At 42.9% G+C, this 22155-nt stretch overlaps 2 protein-coding genes across 3 annotated transcripts in view; both read left to right on the forward strand.

The window, feature by feature from the left end:
- The window catches only part of casp9 (caspase 9, apoptosis-related cysteine peptidase), a 31073-nt gene extending 24276 nt beyond the window's left edge, over positions 1–6797 (forward strand). The window contains exons 8-10 of the mRNA XM_085967037.1: positions 666–842; positions 3991–4100; positions 5283–6797. Coding sequence (XP_085823163.1) covers positions 666–842; positions 3991–4100; positions 5283–5381 — 386 coding nt within the window. The 3' untranslated portion in view covers positions 5382–6797. The remainder of the gene's footprint in view (positions 1–665; positions 843–3990; positions 4101–5282) is intronic.
- A 478-nt stretch (positions 6798–7275) lies between these two features.
- The window catches only part of dnajc16 (DnaJ (Hsp40) homolog, subfamily C, member 16), a 49950-nt gene continuing 35070 nt past the window's right edge, over positions 7276–22155 (forward strand). The window contains exons 1-7 of one of the 2 annotated variants that reach the window (XM_085967030.1): positions 7276–7365; positions 13679–13882; positions 14105–14208; positions 15631–15804; positions 16976–17042; positions 19487–19820; positions 20932–21116. In XM_085967030.1, coding sequence (XP_085823156.1) covers positions 14177–14208; positions 15631–15804; positions 16976–17042; positions 19487–19820; positions 20932–21116 — 792 coding nt within the window. In that variant the 5' untranslated portion in view covers positions 7276–7365; positions 13679–13882; positions 14105–14176. The remainder of the gene's footprint in view (positions 7366–13678; positions 13883–14104; positions 14209–15630; positions 15805–16975; positions 17043–19486; positions 19821–20931; positions 21117–22155) is intronic. The other variant, XM_085967031.1, reaches the window with a different exon arrangement.

Below are 22155 nucleotides of genomic sequence, written 5' to 3' on the forward strand. Positions count from 1 at the left end.
AAGTCCTGAAAGATGTAGCTGCCAGACTGGGTTTGCAACAGGTGCTGAAAGAACCATCACAAGGGAATAACCTACTTGACCTCGTCCTCACCAATCTAATTGTTGCAGATGTATCTGTTCACAACAGCATTGATGGAAGTTACCACCCCACAGTCCTTGTGCAGACCATGTCCCGCCTTTACACCGAGGACACCCTCCATCTTGTCATGTCGCAATACCACCATTCTAAGTGGAATAGATTTGATCCAGAACAGATCCAGTAGCTCAAATACTTGTCCAATTCCCTTTGAAATTCTTCGCTGCTCTTCACTGCTCTCAGCCTCTTTGATCATCTACTGTCTCATCGTCTCCTTTTTTCTTATGTGCTTTTTCTCTATCTGCTTTTTATCAGTTTCACTTGTCTCGGTCTATAAGTCCGTCTGTTTTTCTCATTGCTTGGAAAAGTGTGGTCAGTGCAGCATTGAAAGAGAGAGACCGGAGCTAGAGAGAGAGGGTAAAAGACATCACAAGTGAGAAAGACCAGCACTGCAGAGAGAAAGGGAGAGCAGAGTGCTGTAGTGAGAGGATCACTTTTGCACACTATCTCAGGGCATCTGAGTTAGCTGAAGGACACAAAAGGGTTTGTACTTTCACAGCATTACAGTGAAACTCTTTCATTCTTACAGATCAGAAGGATTCAGGATTCAAGACAGCTGAGGAGGTGGACAGTGCTCCTGGTATCCCCTATGATACCGTTAGTTTGCAGACTGACGCTACTCCATGTCGAGCAGAAGATGAGCCAGATGCAGTATCGAGCTTACCAACCCCCAGTGACATCTTGGTTTCATACTCTACATTCCCAGGTACCTTGACTTGCCCAGTTAGTGTCTTTGGAGTGATGTGATCCATGTTAGGTATAGATCCAAGTGAATGTCAATACTGTTGCATTTGTCAGGGCTCAAGCAGCTAGCTAGAGTATGCATCAGTCAGTTTATAAATTTTTTGCTGACTTATTTTAATTCCATTTTTGTGCTTATCAAAATGATGAATATTAATGCTGGAAAATGGAGCACTTTCCATTTCAGGCACCCCAACTACAGCACAGTAACACTTCCATTCGCCACATCAATCAACTTTGTGGCTTCATTGAGTGAGATTGCTATCCCTTGCCAATTAGCAGCAGAAGTTGGCGCTGTACACCCACCTTGTAAGAAAAACATTTTTTTTTTGGGGGGGGAAATAAGTTTCCAAAAAATAATGGCCCAGAAATTCGGGTCTCCACGCATGAGTACGCACGGGGTACTCACCTGTAGGCCCAATGGAAGTGCCGGTTTCCTGCATGCACGGTGCATGCGCGGGAAACCGGCACTTCCGTTCCCCTGAAAGCAGGGGTTCAGAGGTCGAACGCGTGCGCGGGGGAGGCTGCGCGTGCGCATCAAACTTAGTTTTTTTTTACATGTTTTCCTGGGAGGGTAAGCCTGCAGAAGTTACACATGTAAAAAGCAGGCGTAAGTCCTGCTTTTTACAAGGTAAGTGGTGAATTAATTAAAATTAAAACATTTTTTCCACAGGTTTATTCTTTTTAAATACTTTAAAGAAAGGTAAGTTTATTTTTAGCCCCGTTAGAAAATAAAATTATTTTTTTCAAAAATTTAAATTATTGTTTAAAATAGTTATTTCATGTAATTTATAGTTTATTTAAAAAATGTGATGTTTTTTAAAAATTCATTTGAAGATTTAGTGATGTTTTGTAAGAAGAAGGGGCCCGTAGTATTTCTAAGTTTGACAGCACTTCCTGTCAAACTTATGAATGGAGCATTCCCTGCTCCGATTGGCTCTCCATGGCCCACGTGATCCCAGGGGATGCATCAAACTAACTGTGCCCCTGGGATATGCAAGCACTGCATGCTGGCAATTGGAGTAGGCCCAGGATCGGAATTCCACGGGGGCCCACAGCTCAACGGCCGGCGCGCAAGGTAAGTGCAGGTCGGGGGCTTGCACCCGCGGGAAGCCTCCAACCCGAATTTCTGGGCCCATGTTTTAAAGAAATTATGGTTTCAAAAGGAAGTTAGGGACATTGAAGAGAGCACAGCATTGCTCAGATGGGTGTGTAGTTGAGACAGAGATGCACTTCCTCACAGCCTGTGGAAAATATCAGGGCATCAGAGAGAATTTCTATCAAAAATTCTCACAAATATGCCCTGAATTCAGAAATCTGACTGACAACCAAAAACTCCCATTCCTACTGGGGGAGGAGAGAAGCTGTGTAACACTGGCGGCACACTATGTTACAGCCTGCCATGAACAGAGGGACAACCAGTAAACTAAGAAAAGAGTATATATAAACAAGGCGAAAATATATTTATAAACTCAGGGATATACCTGTTTATACACTGTATGAATGGAACCGCGTTTATGTGTTCAACCATAAATGTATTTTGATGCTTTGGCAACATAAGATGTACCTTATCATGCCAATAAAGCGATTTGTATTGTATTGTATTGTGTCCCTTACGGTGTGGAGCCTAAATGTTCAGTGTAAGTTTGGATTTTTTACATAGAATGTACAGGACAGAAACAGGCCATTCGGCCCAACTGGTCCATGCCAGTATTTATGCCCCACACGAGCTTCCTCCCACCCCTCTTCAGCTAACCCTATCAGCATATCCTCCTGTTCCTCTCTCGCTCATGTGTTTATCTAGCTTCCCCTTAAATGTATCTATGCTATTCACTTCAACTACTCCTTGTGGTAGCGAGTTCCACATTCTAACCACACTCTAGGTTAAAAAAAAGTTTCTCCTGAATTCCCTATTGGATTTATTAGTGATCATCTCATATTTATGGCCCCTAGTTTTGGTCTCCACCACAAGTGGAAATATCTTCTCTATGCCTACCCAATCAGACCCTTTCATAATCTTAAAAACCTCTATCAGGTCACCCCTCAGCCTTCTCTTTTCTAGAGAAAAGAACACCAGCCTGTTCAACCTTTCCTGATGGGTATAACCTCTCAGTTCTGGTATAATCATTGTAAATCTTTTTTGTATTTTCACCAGTGCCTCTATATCCTTTTTATAATATGGAGACCAGAACTGTTCTCAGTACTCTCAAGGTTCTATACAAGTTTAACATAACTTCTCTGCTTTTAAATTCTATCCGTCTAGAAATGAACCCCAGTGCTTTGTTTACTTATTTTATAGCATTATTAACCTGCATTGCTACTTTTAATATCTGTACCCCTAGATCCCTTTGCTCCTCTACCCCATATAGACTCTTTTTTTCCAAGGCCTATGTGGCTTCCTTATTCTTCCTACTAAAATGCACCACCTCACACTTATCTATATTAAAATTAATTTGCCAATTACACGCCCATTTTGCAAGTTTATTAATGTCGTCTTGTATTTTGTCGCTGTCCTCCTAAGTATTACATATGCCCCCAATTTGGTGTCAAATTTTGAAATTGTACTGCCGATTCCCGAGTCCAAATCGTTTCTGTAAATGGTGAACAGTGGTTCCAGCACCGATCCCTGTGGAACACCACTTCCCACCTTTTGCCAGTCTGAGTAGCTTGTATTCCCAGTGATGATCCTTAAAGTACCAAGTCCTTTCCTGATCTGTACCAGGTAAATTAATTAAAGGATTGTAAATACATTTAAATATTCTTTTTGCAGTTATCTTATTGCAGTTCTTTGGTTGCAATATATTATTATATTCATAATATACAATATGTATAATAGTTAATGAACCTTACTGAGTGGCTTGCAATTGCTGAGATTCTGGTGAACAGCAGTGATGCTAGGTTGTCTTGCTGTACTCCGCTATTGGGCCAGTACCTAATGGTTTTTGATGTGCAGTCACAGCTTCAAGAGTTACACAGTGACTGTATTGTGGGCTGTGATTGTGAGTGCAGCTTGACTGAATGCTGGGGCTGCACAAACAGACGAGTAACTAAGATTTTTCTCCTGTTATTATGACAAGAACTTTGGGTTATTCAGATGTTTTTGAACCCTTTAGGCTATGTGTCCTGGCGAGATTTAAAGGAAGGATCTTGGTACATGAAAACTCTAGTGCATGTTTTCACTGAATATGCTTGTTCAGATGATCTACTAGCACTCCTAACAAGGGTGAGTTCTTTTGTTTTACTCTCTGGTTGAGACTTAACATTTGGGGTCAACACCCTAAAACTTTGTAGTTGGCACAGATTCTGGTGATTCACTTGCTTAAAAACTCTCACATTTTCTGCCACAAGTGACAACACTTCAGTCCTTTGTCAGATCTTGGTTAATTGGAATTAGCTTTTTAAACTGGTTTTTCTTCTGAAGCAAAACAACAATTTGGAAAGGGGGAGTAATCTCTACTGGCACTAGTAATGCTGGTAGTTTGTGGATAATGCAAATCTGGACAGCTGTTTCTGAATTGATCAGTGTACATTGTTCTCACCAGACCTACTTAGTGTATTGGTATCAATGTGTTATAGGAAACAGTTGTTCTTAATACATGATACTCGTCTAATACAATACTTCACTCCCTCAAAATGCTCCTATCGTTACCACCACATATGATAGAACAATACCCACCAGTAGTTCAGTGTCATACAGCTCAAATTGGCCTCTCCAGATATAGCCCAAGTTTAGAAGGACAAATCTGTAATTGTACTGCTGAATGTTTTCACAGTTGAAGTGGACACAGTGTGGAAATTTGATACACCGACTGTTAAGTTTTATTGAAAGTCTATTGACAACACCAATTAGTTGAAATGCAGATTGTACCTGGAATGTTGACAGGAACAGGTCCAGTAGGCTGATTAGATTTTTCTTCTTTTCTCGCTAGTTCTTTTTCTGAAAGTGCTCATTTCGTTGGTATACGGTTTCGAGGTATTGGGCGCCCTGCCTGAGTGGCCATTCTTCAGGTATGGTGCTGTGTTGGTGAGTGTTGACGGGCTTTTTGATGCTTCTCAGTCAAGCCTGATCCTATACTCATCCAACATCCACATACGTGCACTTCAGTCACAGGTCACTAAAAGCGATCAGGAGAGGGACCCCTGACCAGTTGACCCGATGTTAATCCAGCAGCGCTGAGCTGAATTGCAGCGCCCTTGCAATCCGGGAACTCGGCACAACCCAGGGATCAAATCTGAGACCGTTCCTATGGCTCAGCTTTAGGACTGCCATGCATTTTGGCTTTTTAAAAGTTTGTTTTACCGTATTTTTAATATGGAACAGTATAAGCAGTGGGGCCTGTGCATCCTCTTGTGGTTTGCTGTTGAGAATTTTGAGCAAGTGGTTTAGAATATGTCTCTCTTTCAGGTGACGAGAAGCATTTCAGAAAATGAAGAAGCTAAAGGAGAGTACAAGCAGATCCCTGGTTCCTTCAACTTCCTTCGCAAACACCTTTACTTTTTTTAACAAGGAGAAGAAGTGACTTTTTCAGATTATGGACTGACGAGTATGTGCTGTCATCTTGGTGTAATTCACTTTGAAAAATCTCAAACATTCCAGCGCTCTGCTTTTAAGATGATTGCTGTTGTCCTGGTTGTATATTTCTATTGCAGCTCTTAGAAATTTGTATCAGATTTGTGTAGTACAAGGGCGACTGTTAGATAAAAATTAATTATTGAATGTATTTCAATGTGCGGGTGACAGTTTATTGCATAATTAGTGTACTAACTAGCATTGACACAATTCTGTTCGTTGTGCTAACATACAAACCAAATAAAACGCACCTTTTTGATAAGGGATATTTAAATTGTCCTTCAGGGCACTTTAATTGTTTAAACGTTGACTCTGTTTCTCTCTCCACGGATGTTGCCTGGCCTGCTGAGTTTTTCCCAGCGTTTTCTGTTGTTATTTCGGATTTCCAGCATCCGCAGTATTTTGCCAACATAAATAAATAGTTCTGCTTCAAACACACTGGGACCACTAAAGATCAGTGGACTGTGACATGAGGCAGTTATGGTCAATTAATCTTGCCCTACCCTACGCCCCCCCACCCCCGAGATGGATTGTAAAATAAGAGAAGCGTATTTAATTAACACCTTGCTTTTCTGTGCCCCAATCAAGATAGGAGAATGGTAATGAAACAACTTTGACCTTTGTGTCTGAGTTAGCTGATCTTAGCTGGGGTGGTAGTAGGGGTGCTACAATTGGTCTCAACCTCCTGGGATAGGGCAATAAAAGCTGTCCAGTGTTGCTATTCCTGATCCCTGTCCACCACCCCTGCTGGAAGGTGAATGAAGACATGATTGAGCTCCGTTGTGATGCCCTCCATGTCTGAATAGCCTGTCAGTACTCACTGTCTACACTTCGGCATGAAATAGGTCAGCTGGACAAGTTACCAGAGCGCGATTGGCACCTATGGAACTGTACAACGTGGAGTTAGCGCTTCAGGAGGGGGACAAAATAACAAAGTAAATCAGTGTTTGCAACTGTTGTCTGATATTTTAGTTACGGTGTGAATTGAATAAATTAGAAGACTTGTAAAATATTTAATATTCCATTGACTTGTAACTTTGTCATGGCACAAAAGAAAGAAGGCATGAATGGTGTATTTTTATTTTAATAGAAAAATTCTTCTTAAAGATTTATACAAGAAGACGCTGCATTCTATTGGCCCCCTCTCAACCACAGTTTGTGGTATTGATTGAATTCTTTATGGTCCCCTCACCCACGCAAGACTTGCAGAAAATAATGTCCCTGCAGCCCAGTCCTCGCTGCAACATCTTTTTGTTTCATGGTATATTTGTTGTACAACAGCATTAGTTTTGTTTATAACATGTAACTTGGATTATTATTTTGTAAAATAAATTTTTATTATGATTTTCACTTGTAGCCTGCTGGATTCCATCATTGCATAACTTTTCAAGTTGGATGCCCCCCTTCAGGATTCAGCACACGGACTTAACCTTTCAACAAATGAGTCAGTCTCGTTATCAGATGATGGCTTCCTGATGCTGAGTTGCAGGAAGTTGCAACTCGCCCACAAATGGGTGTTGGATGAGAGAAGTGGTGGAGAGATAGAGTTGGGTGTCATCAGTGTGTGGAGGCTGACTCTGCATTTGTGCAGAGTACAATAAAAAACATACCGAGAAAAATCCTGCCCCTTTCCTGATATAACAATCTTGCCTCTTGGTCCCCTTAAAAGACTGCAACTTCCTTCACATTTGAACTGAGAGAAATGACCTGTGTGTCAGGGGACACTGACTAAAAATCAGCGCTATCTTAGCCTCCCCTTCTGTGAAACCAATCTATTCTTAGAACAGAGAATATGCTGGTTTCACATTGCAGAGGCATGTATGCCAACAGTTAGCATTTCATGGGCACCGTAATTACAAGAACAGGAATTCCTTCCGAGAGTCTGCAGCGACTGGAATCATTAACCAGCAAGACTTGGGTAGGATCTGTGCTGAGGGTAGAGAGAAATGGATCACAATGAGAGGGGAGGGGACAGCAGCAGGGAGTGTGGTGTTTGGGCTGGGTGGGCTGCTGAGGGGAGAAGCTGGGAGCAGTAGGGGTGGAAGAAGATTACCAGTATTAACTGCGGGGGCGGTGGTAGAATAGTTCCAGCTTGAAAGAAGTTTGGAAGTATAATATCAACTTGAAGTGAGTTGGAGGGGGATAAAAGTGCCAGCTTGAATGTGGGGGTGGTGAGGTGAAGAGTATCAATTTGAATATGGGGGGTGGGGAGATAGTGATAGGTTGAAATGACAGTCGTGGGAAAAGAATGTCAGTTTCAGTGTGGGGTGGTTGTTGAAAGGGAGAATTTCTCTGTTGAAGGAGTGGAGAGTTGGATGGGTTTTGGTGTCTGTGTGAATTGGGATAGGGTTCTACATGGGGAAAGTGACCTTTGAGAGAACTTTTTGGGAAGTGATGGTCTATTGGAAATCCGAATCTGTTTTTCCTATTTTTAGATTAAAAATCTATTCATTGTGAAATCTAAAAGCACTTCAAATTAACCAGAATGCATCATGTTTAATGAAAAATTCATTTTTTTTCTGGGGAGGGGCTCCTCTAGAAATACTTCCACTAATTTTGTGCCTTCAAGATTTGGAGTTCCCCTTTCAGGTGTCTTGTACTTATTTTTTTTATATACAATACAAGTAAAGGAATGTTAGCTATACCTACAGCTTAAATTAAAAAGCTCATGTACTTCTAATTAGGACCATTCTTGAATTGCCACTTTTTTGGGGCATATGTTTACTGTTTTTTTTAAATTGCTAGTGAGGTTGGCCTGTATGTAGAAGGGGGTGGTGGGATAGTGCTCTCTCTCTAGCATTACCTAGGGTTGAGCTTTGGCTCAGTGGTTGCACCCCAGATGTTTGTGGGTTCAAGCCCTACTGAACAGACTTGAGCACATAATCTAGGCTGACACTTCAGTGCAGTACTGAGGGAGTGCTGCATTGTCAGAGGTGCTGTCTTTTGGATGAGACGTTAAACCATCTGCTCGCTCAGGTGGACATAAAGATGCATGGCACTATTTGAAAAGAGCAGGAGAGTTCTTCTAGTATTCTGGCCAACATTTATCCCTCAACCAACATCATTAAAAAAAAACAGATTTTCTGGTCATTTACCTCATTGCTGTTTGTGGGACATTGCTGTGTGCGTAATGGCTGCCACGTTTCCCTAAATTACAACAATGACTACACTTCAACGTACTTAATTTGCTGCAAAGCGCTTTGGGATGGCCTGAGGGCGTGAAAGGCGCTAGATAATTGCAAGTTCTTTCCTTTTTCTTTGACACTCTTTTCCTATGTGAGAATAAGTTGGACAAAATAAGTGGGTAGAACAATAGCAGATGAACTTTAATACAAACAAATGTATAGTGTTGCACATAGAAAGGAGAAATAGATACCATGCATACTTCACGAATGGTGTTAGAATAGCTAATGATTTGAAAGAGACTTCAGAGTCTTCATAGACTCAACGCTCAACATGTCCAACCAATGCAGCGCAGCAATCAAAATAGCCAACAGGATGTTGAACTATGTAGTCAATGGATGCGACTGCTGCTGTTGTGGTTTGAACACATGGCTGGTGAACAAAATGCAGGCGCAGGATGTTAGGATTTAGTCAGCTGGGAAAAGGATAATTGAGAAAGAGATAGAGAGAGGAGTGCTAGACAAAGAGACTGGGGAGGAAAACGAGAGGGAGGGCGGAGAAGGAACGCGAGAAGAGAGAGTGGCAGCGGTGTGATTAATTCATCAGAATGAGCTGCTCAAACTTCCAGTACAGTTTAATGAGGAAATGTGACTTGAAGGTGATATTAGGATGTTGTCAGCTTGTGAGAGTTTTATTGTACTCTCGCTGAGTGCGCTTATCACTATTGGCTCCTCTGTCTGTTGTGGTGAACATTACTTTTTCATATTTGGGACCTGACATTTATGTGCAGAATGCTTCTGCACAGCCTCCGGTTCGTTGGCAGCAGTCACTCCGACAGCCAATACAGTAGAATGTAAGTCAGAGAAGGTAATGATCAAACTTTATCGTGCTCTAGACAGACTGCCACTTGACTATTGTGTCCAGCTCCCATTGCCAAGAAACAAAAAGATACACTTAAGTGTGGAAACAGCACAAAGAATAGCCATGAGGCTAATCACAGTATTAGGAGTCTGTGTTTTCATAGAATCAGATGCCTAGAAATTCGTCTCGGACGGTGGCGCAAAACAGGGGGTATCGGATCAGCCACCCTGAGGGCGTGAAAGGCGCTAGATAATTGCAAGTTCTTTCCTTTTTCTTTGACACTCTTTTCCTATTGCAGTCAATGGAACAGAATATCAGGCGCTGCGTAGAACGGGCGGCCGAACCGATACCGCCCACTGCGCCACTGCCCGAGACGAATTTCTAGGCCGTAGAATCTTACGGCAAAGAAGGAGGCCCATCGTGCCTGTGCTGGCTCTTTGAAACAGCTGTCCAATTTAGGCCCATAACCGTGTAAATTAGTCCTCTTCAAGTACATGTCCAATTGCCTTTGAAAGTCCCTGTGGAATCTGATTCCACCACACTTTCAGGTAGTGCATTCCAGATCTTAACAACCCTCTGTGTGAAGAATTTTCTCCTCATTTCCCCTCTAGGTCTTTTGCCAATTGTTTTAAATCTAAAACCCCTGGTTACCGACCCGCTTGCCAGAGGAAATAGTTTCTCCCTACTTGTTCTATCAAAAACCCCTCATAATTTTGAATACCTTGATTGGGTCTCCCCTTAACCTTTTCTGCTCTAAGGAGAACAATCCCAGCTGCTCCAATCTCTCCATATAACTGAGCTCCATCATCCCTGGCATCATCCTGGTAAACCTCCTCTGTACACTCTCCAGGGCCTTGATATCCTTCCTAAAGTGTGGTGCCCAGAATTGTACACAATACTCCAGCTGAGGCCGAACCAGTGCTTTGTAAAGGTTTAGCATGACTTCCTTGTTTTTGTATTCAATGCCCCTATTTACAAAGCCAAGTATCCCATTTGCTTTCTTAACCGCCTTATCAACTTGCCCTGCCACCTTCAAGGATTTGTGAATATGCATCCCCAGGTCCCTCTGCTCTTGCACCCTCCTCAAAATGGTACCATTTAGATTATACTGCCTCTCCATGTTGTTTCTCCCAAAGTACATCACTTCACACTTATCCGTGTTAAATTTGCATCTGCCATGTGTCTGCCCATTTCACCAGTCTGTCTATGTCCTCCTGAAGTGTGCTACTATCGTGTTCACTATTTACTATGTTGCCAAGTTTTATATCATCCGCAAACTTGGAAATTGTACTCCCTATAATCAAGTCCAGGTCATTTATATGTAACAAGAAAAGCAATGGTCCTAATACTGACCCCTGGGGTACCCCACTGCATACTTCCCTCCAGTCAGAAAAATATTTATGTTATGAGAAAAGACTGGAGAAATGGGCTTTTCAGCCTGGAAATAAGGCATGTGAGAGATGATATCGAAGTATATAAGATTGTTAAAGGTATAGAGAAAGTTAACACATTCCTTGGAAAATATGGGTCTAAATGGGATAGAGGAGCAAAGTGATCTAAAGGTACAGATACACAAATCACTAAAAGTAGCGATGCAGGCTAATAAGGCCATAAAAAAGCAAACAAAGCACAGGTGTTCATTTCTAGAGGGATAGAATTGAGAAGCAGAGAAGTTAGGTTAAACTTGTATAGAACCTTGGTTAGACCACACTTAGATTACTGTGCGCAGTTCTGGTCTCCATATTATAAAAAGGATATAGAGACACCAGTGAAGGTACAAAAAAGATTTACAAGGACGGTACCAGAACTGAGAGGTAATACATATCAGGAAAGATTGAACAGGCTGGGGCTCTTTTCTCTAGAGAAAACTGAATGGTGACTTGATAGAGGTCATAAGAAACCTGCAAAAGGACATAGACAGGCTAAGTGAGTGGGCAGAAATTTGGCAGATGGAATATAATGTTGGAAAGTGTGAGGTTATGCACTTTGGCAGAAAAAATCAAAGAGCAAGTTATTATCTAAATGGAAAGAAACTGCAAAGTGCTACAGTACAAAGGGATCTGGGGGTCTTGGTGCATGAAACACAGAAGGTTAGTATGCAGGTACAGCAGGTGATCAGGAAGGCCAATGGAATCTTGGCTTTTATTGCAAGGGGGATGGAGTATAAAAGCAGGGAAGTCTTGCGTCAGTTATACAGGGTACTGGTGAGGCCACACCTGGAATACTGCGTACAGTTTTGGTTTCCATATTTAAGAAAAGATATACTTGCTCTCGAGGCAGTTCAGAGAAGGTTCACTCGGTTGATTCCGGAGATGAGGGGGTTGACGTATGAGGAAAGGTTGAGTAGGTTGGGCCTCTACTCATTGGAATTCAGAAGAATGAGAGGCGATCTTATCGAAACATATAAGATTGTGAGGGGGCTTGATCGGGTGGATGCGGGGGGGATGTTTCCACTGATGGGTGAGACTAGAACTAGGGGGCATAATCTTAGAATAAGGGGGCTGCCGTTTCAAAACTGAGATGAGGAGAAACTTCTTCACTCAGAGGATAGTAAATCATGGAATTTGCTACCTCAGAGAGCTGTGGAAGCTGCGACATTAAATAAATTTAAAACGGAGATAGACAGTTTCCTAGCTGATAAGGGAATTAAGGGTTATGGGGAGCGGGCAGGGAAGTGGACGTGAGTCTAGGTTCGGATCAGCCATGATCCTATTGAATGGCGGAGCAGGCCCGAGGGGCCGTATTGCCTACTCCTGCTCCTACTTCTTATGTTTCTTATGTCTTTAAGATTATGAAGGAATTTGATAGGGTAGACGTAGAGAAGATGTTTACACTTATGAGGGAGACCAAATCTAGGGGCCATAAATAAAAGATAGTCGCTAATAAATCAATAGGGAATTCAGGAGAACTTCTTCACCCAAAGAGTGGTTAGAATGTGGAAATTGATACCACAAGGAATGGTTCAGGTGAATAGCATAGATGCATTTAAGGAGAAGCTAGATAAATACATGAGGGAGAAAGGAACAGAAGGTTATGCTGAAGGGTTAGCTGAAGAGGGGTGGGAGGATGCTCGTGTGGAGTATAAACACAGACATAGAACTGATAGGTCGAATGGCCTGTTTCTGTGCTGTACATCCTATGTAATTACTTTAAATTAAACCACAGGAGTAGAACAAGAAAATGGAGGTTCAAATTCGAGAAGTTACTTTTAGGACAGATATCAGGAATTTCTTCATAACAGAATGGAAATAAAAATTGGGAGAAATGTAAAATTCTGCTGACTTGCTATCACCCATTTTACCTCTAGACTTGACTATTCCAATGCACTCCTGGCTGGCCTTCCACGTTCTACCCTACATAAAATTGAGCTCATCCAAAACTCGGCTGCCCGTGTCCTAACTCGCATCAAGTCCCATTCACGAATCACCCCTCTGCTTGCTGACCTACATTGGCTCTCGGTTAAGCAATGCCTCAATTTTAAAATTCTCATTCTTGTTTTCAAATCCCTCCATGGCCTCGCCCTTCCCTATCTCTGTAACCTCCTTCAGCCCCACAACCGCCCCCCCCCCCCCCCCCGAGATATCTGCGCTCCTCTAATTCTGGCCTCTTGAGCATCCCTTATAAACACTCCACCATTGGCAGCCGTGCCTTCAGCTGCCAAGGCCCTAAGCTCTGGAATTCCCTTCCTAAACCTCTCCACTTCTCTTTCCTCCTTTAAGACGCTCCTTGACCAAGCATTTGGTTATTTGCCCTAATTTCTCCTTATGTGGCCCGGTGTCACATTTTGTTTTATAACGCTCCTGTGAAGCACCTTGGGACATTTTACTACGTTAAAGGCGCTATATAAATACAAATTGTTGTTGTTACACTATAGCACAAAGTCAAGCCCAATGAGTGATCAGCATGTGGAATTAGCTTCCAAATACCTAGTGTAGTCAAGAACACGAGAATCATTTAAAAAAAACTGGATGCTGCAATCGGGTGATGTTGGGATCTCTCTTGGTGGAGGAATCAAGATGGGCTGAATGGCCTTCCTCACCCATAATTATCTTGCGAGGGATTTTCAATGTTGACCGCATTTACTGTCAGCAAAACTTCACACCGTTTGTAAATCCATTTGAACAGAGCTGAGTGACATAAAAATGTCACATTTTAAAATCAGATAAAATAACACGTGACATCTTGGATCAGTACCACATTTACAGCGTTATATTTCTGGGCTTTGATTGTGCTTATTTTTGACGCAGGCCTCGAAACCATAGCAACCCGTTGGGAGTGGGTCGGGAAGCGACGGCGCAAAACCGGAAGTGCACGTCAACGAGGAGAGCGGTGTTTATTTTCTCCAATTCTGCGGCCTTGCGGCTCGGTTTGTGAGAAATGTGACCGATTGCAGGGCTGCTTTGAGCATAGACTGTGGTCGGTGCGTGTGAGCCGCACAAGGAAAGTCAAGGGTAAGTCGGCTTCTCAATCAGACCAGCAGCTAGCTAGTTAATGTTAACACAATGGGGCAAATTACAGGCCAGAAAATAGCAGGAGGCACAGCATTGGCTTGACACGGATTCTAATTTCATCAAAACAAATATTTCTAAGTTACATAATTTAATATTGGTTCTTATTTTTTTCTTCTTAGTATATTGAATGATCCAGGAATATTTTTTTTAATTTTCCTGCAGATTTCCTTCCCTTCTCTGCTGGAAGCTCGGGTACGGATCAATGGCTGCTGGTTGTTCTCTGGCACTTCGTCCATGTGGCCTTTCTTCGTGTGTGAGTCTAGACTGTGAGTATGCACAGTCTATTTGACTTTAGAGGGTATTACAACTGACCCCTCCGACCCTGTCCTCATCCACACACGCACTTTCCAGCAGGAGCCATTGGACAGTGATCAGGAGCAGCTTTAGTCCCCATCACTAACCCATGTGCACTTGTACCAATTGTATGGAACCTACTACCACCCTGGCTGAGATGACCTAACTTAGCACAGTCCAGAATGAAACCTGGGACCTTCTAGTCTGTATAGCTCAGCTACTCACAACCTTTGCTGACTGAGATGTTTGAGCAGCTGTAATTTTAAATATTGTTGATGTATTGATGTATAAGAAAAGTATTGACACTAATATATGCCAATTAGGCATTACTCTTCTTCGCCCCCACCCCCTATATTGCCTGACGGCAAGATACCACAGCCTGCACCCAATGCCTCTTCACTTGGCATAATTCAGATGAAGAACTGAGCAGAACATGAATCAAATCTGAGTCCAGCTCTCCTGATGACTCTGTGTTTATCCAGTGAGTAACTGAGCCATTGTACCAGCAAGGCCCCAGGTTTGATGCCCTGTCTTTGTTAATTTGGCTAATCTCCGTGATGGTGCTACAGTCAAGCTTGGTGCCCCTGGGCTAGGAATGGGAAAATCAACCAGGGTTCCTAAATGGTGGAAAGTGTCAGTGTATGAATGTTTGAGAAGAGGATTGGTCATGGCACTGATGGTCCTATAGCTGAACAGCCTGCTGGCACTCACTGGCCGGCCTCACGCAGGAATTAACTATAGGAAGCTGCCTGTGCTTGTGAAACCATATTCAGGAGAGAAAATGAGAAAACCCCTCATTCATGCCTTACTCTCTGGTTCAAATTGTTAATCCTCCTAACATTTAATGTCGCTGCACCTACATCTTGTATTACACTATGAATAGTTGTGTCATTTTTTTTAAAGGTCAAGGGTATTTTTAATTTTAACAATGTTTTTGCATAAAGTTGCAATTGGCAAGGGTGGTTAATCTTTAAAATGAGAAATGTAAATGAAAGCTGTATGCAGTTTTCAAATGAATGGTTTGTCTTGAGCAGGTTGCTGCTGTTGCATTTTTGTTCTTTAAAGCTTCTACCCAGATTCCTTCAACTAGTAATGGTTACCCTGTAGGTACCGTGTGCCTGCTGCTGTTCATCATTTATCATGAAGTGTCACTATGATAAATGTTTTAGACGGAAAGTGGCAAATCGATTTGTAATTCAGCATCTATCTAAATAAAAATACTTTTTTGAGGCCCTGAGTCATTTTGTACTAGTGGCAGATGCTGCAGTCTTCCCTCAACATGGCTCAGATTGGGAACTGAAGGAGGATTTATTTTTCACTCTTGTATTCATTTTGTTATGAACCATTGCTATTAATCTTTAATATTTGAAATCACATCTTTTGCACATTTTCAGAATGGCTGGTTTACAGTTGGCTTCTTTGGGAAGGTTACTGGTGGTTCTAATCTTTCTTCTGAACACCCCTCTCCACCATGGAATAGAGTTTGATCCTTACAGATTACTAGGAGTCGGCAGAACTGCAACCCCGGCAGAAATAAAGAAAGCTTACAAGCAGCTGGCTCGGGAGTGGTGAGTTTCTGTCTGTACTTTAGTTGTCATTGGGGTGGGGAATAGACACATATATCGACTTTATGTCCAGAGGCTGTATTTTTCCAGTGAAATGTTCCTCCTATTATCTTACAAATCTAGTCTGACATCATAGTCTTGTGTTTTTTTAAGATCTGCCTGTGATGTGGTACAAAGACACAAGACGCAAGATACGGTTTGCTGGCCTTATCTTGCGAATACAAGCTCCAGCGGTAAACTTGGAGAGGAAGTTTGAAAACAATAAAGTCTGTGAATACTATAAACACATCTGTTGGTGTGTTAAGAAACTCTACCAGTTGTGAAGTTTGAATGACAATTTGATTTCATCCTAACAGCCTTGTAGTCAAGTCACAGCTGTTTGTTATTCTCTCTCTAATGGACTGAGTATCACTGGCTGCTAAACTAAGGTACTATTTAGTATTAAAAGAAGAGGTGCAAAACTTACTCAAAGCTGCTGTAAATATTCCTAGCTCGCTGGTTGGTGCAAATTGTGTGTCACTGGAGAGCCCTGATGGCTTATAGTGGATAAATGCATCATGAAGTGTGTAACTAAGCCGTAAGGATCAGGAATCTCCCAGGCTGGTCTCTGCTGATAGTCAGGGCAGCAGTAGGGACACTACAGTTAACCTTCATGCCCCAGGACTAGGGAGGAGAATAATCTGTCTGGGCTCCTGCTCCTGATTGCTGTACTGCTGAAGAATATATGTGTATGGACAGGATGGGGCTCGTCTGTGATGTCCTCTACAGGAAAATAGTCTGCTGACATTTAATCTGTTGGTGTGTTAAGAAACTGTACCAGTTGTGAAGTTTGAATGACAATTTGATTTCATCCAAACAGCCTTGTAGTCAAATCTAGAGTCACACATAAAGAATGGCCACTTTGAGTTGAAGTCTTCAGGGTAGCTGGGGACCTGTGGAATTGTACCCAGCAATAGTCAGCATCTTTAGGAGAGGAGGGGAGAAAAGTGGCAAATAAAAACATACGGTGAAATGAAAATAATTTTTTTTTAAATGTACAATTCCGTTTTATGGAATAGCGCTAGTTTAAAATTCTTTTATGCTAAAATTTTAAACATGCCGAACAGTGTGTTGAGACTGTTTAATCTTTGTGTCCTTGTGGGTAAATCGTATCAGTGCTTGTTTTTCTTTTCAGGCACCCTGACAAGAATAAGGACCCAAAGGCAGAAGATCAGTTCATTCAGATTAACAAAGCATACGAGGTACTAAAAATATTTGTGTGGAAATAAAATAATAATTCACTACTGGATTTCCTCTGTAAAGGGTCATGCCTGAAGTCCATTGCTGTACGTTTGAGTTTTTGTCAAAATTTTGAGGCCTGGAATTTTTTTTCCTGTTACTTTCTTTCAAGGGAAGATCTATGCATCATTTAATGTATATACATTATGTAGCTAGACCAAGGACTTCTGTCCAATTTAAGCAATTCTTTGAGTCATTTGGTAACAAAAGGTCAAGTGAACCCATCTGGTCAGATGGGCTATACAATACACAGGAAACTCTTTTAACCGGCAAAATTCAGGAGTAGGTTCAGGTAAGTTTTACTATATATTAGTGGCCGTGTAACCGGGGTTCCCGCACCTGTGGCCGTGTAACCGGGGTTCCTGCACCTGTGGCCGTGTAACCGGGGTTCCCGCACCTGTGGCCGTGTAACCGGGGTTCCTGCACCTGTGGCCGTGTAACCGGGGTTCCTGCACCTGTGGCCGTGTAACCGGGGTTCCTGCACCTGTGGCCGTGTAACCGGGGTTCCTGCACCTGTGGCCGTGTAACCGGGGTTCCTGCACCTGTGGCCGTGTAACCGGGGTTCCTGCACCTGTGGCCGTGTAACCGGGTTTCCTGCACCTGTGGCCGTGTAACCGGGGTTCCTGCACCTGTGGCCGTGTAACCGGGGTTCCTGCACCTGTGGCCGTGTAACCGGGGTTCCTGCACCTGTGGCCGTGTAACCGGGGTTCCTGCACCTGTGGCCGTGTAACCGGGGTTCCTGCACCTGTGGCCGTGCAACCGGGGTTCCTGCACCTGTGGCCGTGCAACCGGGGTTCCTGCACCTGTGGCCGTGCAACCGGGGTTCCTGCACCTGTGGCCGTGCAACCGGGACTCCTGCACCTGTGGCCGTGTACGGGGCTCTCGTACCTTGGTAAGTATACCTCTCTGTAATCCGGACTTTTTGATCAACCGGCACCACGTTGGTGCCGGATTTAAAAAAAGAGTTTCCTGTATTTTCATATGGCTACTTGGGAACCAGCAGAAGATAGTTCATTCTACTCCTACTGTGGTTACATCAAGGACCAGTATACAATGGGTACCTTTTCATTCAGTCTACAAGATGGGGTAATACACATTTTTACCATGCATTCTCGCCAACCCGTGAGCATTCTATACTATTTGACATCATTTTTTACTTGTATGTGGAGGTCAAATAAATCAGGATAATGTTAGATTACCTACTTCAGGTGTGGTACTTCACATTCTTTGAATGTAGTTCAACTTATCCACGTAAAACTCCTCTAGTTGCCCCTTCATTCTCTACCCACAGACCAACATACCAAATCCATGTGCTATCATAGAATGATACAGCACAGGAGGCCAATTGTGCCTGTGCCGAATCTTTTGTAGAGCTATACAACTAGTCCCACTCTCCTGTTTTTTCCCCCCATAGCCCTGCAAATTTTTTCCCTTCAAGTATTTATCCAATTCCTTTTTGAAAGTTACTATCAAATCTGCTTCCACCACTCTTTCAGGCAGTGTATTCCAGATCACAACAACTCACTGTGTAAAAAAAAAAAAAAAAAAAAAAAAAAAAAAAAAATGTTTCCTCAAGTCGCCTCTGGTTCTTTTGCCAATCACCTTAAATCTGTGTCTGCTGATTACCAACCGACCCTTTTGTCACTGGAAACAGTTTATCCTTATTTATGCAATCAGAACTGTTCATGATTTTGAACACCTCTATCAAATCTCTTGCACCCTCTGTAAGGCCTTGATATCCTTCCTAAAGTGTGGTGCCCAGCTGAGGCCTAGCCAGAGTTTTATGAAGGTTTAGCATAACTTCCTTGCTTTTGTACTCTATGCCTTCATTAATAAGGCCAAGGATCCCGTATGCCTTTTTAACAGCCTTCTCAACTTGTCCTGCCACCTTCAAAGACTTGTGTGCATACACCCCCAGGTATCTTTGTTCCTCAACCTCCTTTAAAATTGTATAATTTAGTTTATATTGCCTCTCCTCATTCTTCCGACTAAAATGTATCCCTTCACACTTTTCTGTGCTAAATTTCATCTGCCATGTGTCTGCCCATTTCACCAGTCTGTCTGTCCTCCTGAAGTCTGTTACTATCCTCCTCATTGCTTACTACATTTCCAAGTTTCATGTCATCTGCAAACTTTGAAATTATGCCCTGTATATCCAAGTACAGATCATTAATATATATATATATTTATTTATTTTTTACATTACGATCTTTATGCAACTTCGTAGAGCTTGTGAATTCAGGTCTACAAAAACATAGCTTTTCTGAGGGTCAGAATGGGGAGGTGGTGGGCACAAGTGGCTCCCAGGCTGTATTTTTGGGTATCAGTATTATAGCAATGCATCATATGAAGTCACAGTGGAGGCCATGCTCACTGCACTAACTGATTAGCTCTTTTCTTGGTTCAGATTCTTTCAAATGAGGAGAGGAGGCTGAATTTTGATAAGTATGGAGACGCTAATGGACAGCCAGGGAACCTCCAACAACCGCAGCACCACTTCCGGAGTTTCCATAAATATGACAGCTTCTTCTTCGATGACTCCTTTTTTCACTTTCAGTTTAATTCTGCCCATGACTCATTCGATGATAAGTACCTGCTGCATTTCTCTCAATACATGACTGAGGTTGTGCCAGACAGTTATAAGAAACCTCATCTCATCAAAGTGACTTCCGATTGGTGTTTCAGCTGTGTTCACATTGAGCCAGTCTGGAAGGAGGTGGTGCAGGAGCTCGAACCTCTGGGTATGTCAATCTCCTGAATAATTTACTACAAAGCTTGTGTTTGAAGAGGGAAACTCTTTTAAAGTCAAGGAACACTCTTCTGTTGGCTCAATAAGTGATTGCAGAAGGGCCTTAATGCAATCTATGGTCTCTGTTGAATTAACTGGTGTCAGCTGCAGTTGGCCTCCGTGGCTCAAAGCTATAGAGGAGTTAAATCAGTTGCGCCTGGACATAAAAGAAAGACTTGAAAGATTTGTATTTATATAGCGCCTTTCATGACCACCGGCTGTCTCAAAGCGCTTTACAACCAATGAAGTACTTTTGAAGATAACAACAGAAAACGCTGGAAAAACTCAGCAGGCCAGGCAACATCCGTGGAGAGAGAAACAGAGTCAACGTTTCAGGCCGGATGTTGCCTGGCCTGCTGAGTTTTCCCAGCGTTTTCTGTTGTTATTTCGGATTTCCAGCATCCGCAGTATTTTGCTAAAGTACTTTTGGAGTGTAGTCACTGTTGTAATGTGGGAAATGCAGCAGCCAATCTGCGCACCGCAAGCTCCCACAAACAGCAATGTGAAAACGACCAGATAATCTGTTTTTGAGGGAGAAATATTGGCCAGGACACCGGAGATAACTCCCCTACTCTTCTTCAAAATAGTGCCATGGGATCTTTTACGCCCACCTGAGAGAGCAGACGGGGCCTCAGTTTAACGTCTCATCTGAAAGACGGCACCTCCGACAGTGCAGCACTCCCTCAGTACTGCACTGGAGTGTGAGCCTAGCTTTATGTGCGCAAGTCCCTGGAGTGGGACTTGAACCCACAACCTTCTGACTCAGAGGCGAGTGTGCTACCCACTGAGCCACAGCTGACACTGGGTGAGACAGGCTCAGGCTCAGCTCTGGTGTATCCGTGATGCTCACTGTCTAGGCTCATGTGAAGAATGGCTACTTGGGCAAAGTGCTAGAGGACTGCCAGAGCCTGTGGAACTGTACCCCGGCAAGGATCAATGCTTTTTCAGGAGGGAAGGAGTAAATTGTGGAAGGGGTGGGGGAAAATAAAGTACAAACTAATGCAGCGTGGCAGTGTTCACAGAGTGGCAGGAAATAAATGATCTGTTGTTTGATTTCCTTTCAGGCCTTGGGATTGGAGTCATAGATTCAGGGTATGAGCGTCGCCTGTTAAATCACCTTGGGGTGTATCAGCATCCAGCAATAGTGGGAGTCATCAATGGCAGAGTAACATTCTTTAAAAATGCTGTGGTTAGAGAAAACTTAAGGCAGTTTGTGGAAAACCTTCTGCCAAGCAAGCTTTTGGAGCAGGTATGTAGTCAAATAATCACAGCCTGGAAGAGGAATGGTCTCACTGATTTTGTGACGTTCTTTTATGTAAAATTTTATTGAAATGCTCAAAATTGTCAGTGCAGTACAGGAAGCATTCGATTAACCGGCCACTAAATAACCGGAACGCTCTATCCACCAGCAAAATTCAGGAGTCGGTTCAGATAACTTTTTTTTACTTTTAGTTTTTTTACTCATTTGTGGCTGTGCAAGCGTGTAGCTGAAGCTGTCGCTAAGCTACAGAGACGCTTGCAAGTTGTGCCGATTGTTTTGAAGCTAAGCAACAGGGTTTGTTGCTTTAGACGGAGCTTTGAGCTCCGTATCTTTTAACTATGGCGTTCGGTTATCCGGCATTGTTGATGGACCGGCACCAGGTCGGTCCCGTCCGTGCCGGATACCAGAAAGTTTCCTGTAATTATTTCAATCCATGTCTGAGGTTTGGCTTGACTTGTGCTAATGTCTGGTGTGCTGTTATGCTTACCCAAGTGCGTGTGGAATATTAATAATAATAATAATAATCAACTTTATTGTCATTGTTAGTGCACAAGTGCAGTACAACGAAATGTAAGCTTGCGGCTCCCGAGAGTGTACATTTTGATTAAGACATTTAACATACATTTGGCTTGTAACATAAACATAAACATAATAAAGTGCATTGACAGATGTGCAGGCTTTAGAGTTTATTAGCAGAGTTCAGTAGGATGACAGCCCTGGGAAAGAAGCTGTTCCTAAATCTGGTCATGCGGGTGCGAATGCATCTGTAGCGTCTCCCAGATGGCAGGGGGGCAAATAAACTGTGGCTGGGGTGGGTAGGGTCAATGACCTCCGTAGACAGCGTTTCTGGTAGATGTTCTCAATGGTCGGTAGCCGGGTGCCGGTAATGCGTTGGGCAGGTTTGACTACCCGCTGCAGGGCTTTCCGGTCATAGGAGGTACAGCTGCTATACCACACTGATACAGTTCGTCAGGATGCTCTCTATTGTATACGTGTGGGTCCAAAAATGTGTGTGGGATACCCTGAA

The sequence above is a fragment of the Somniosus microcephalus genome, chromosome 25 (genome assembly GCF_052327205.1).
Source record: "Somniosus microcephalus isolate GS21.2 chromosome 25, FLI_Smic_1.0, whole genome shotgun sequence".
NCBI classification, from domain to species: Eukaryota; Metazoa; Chordata; class Chondrichthyes; order Squaliformes; family Somniosidae; genus Somniosus; species Somniosus microcephalus.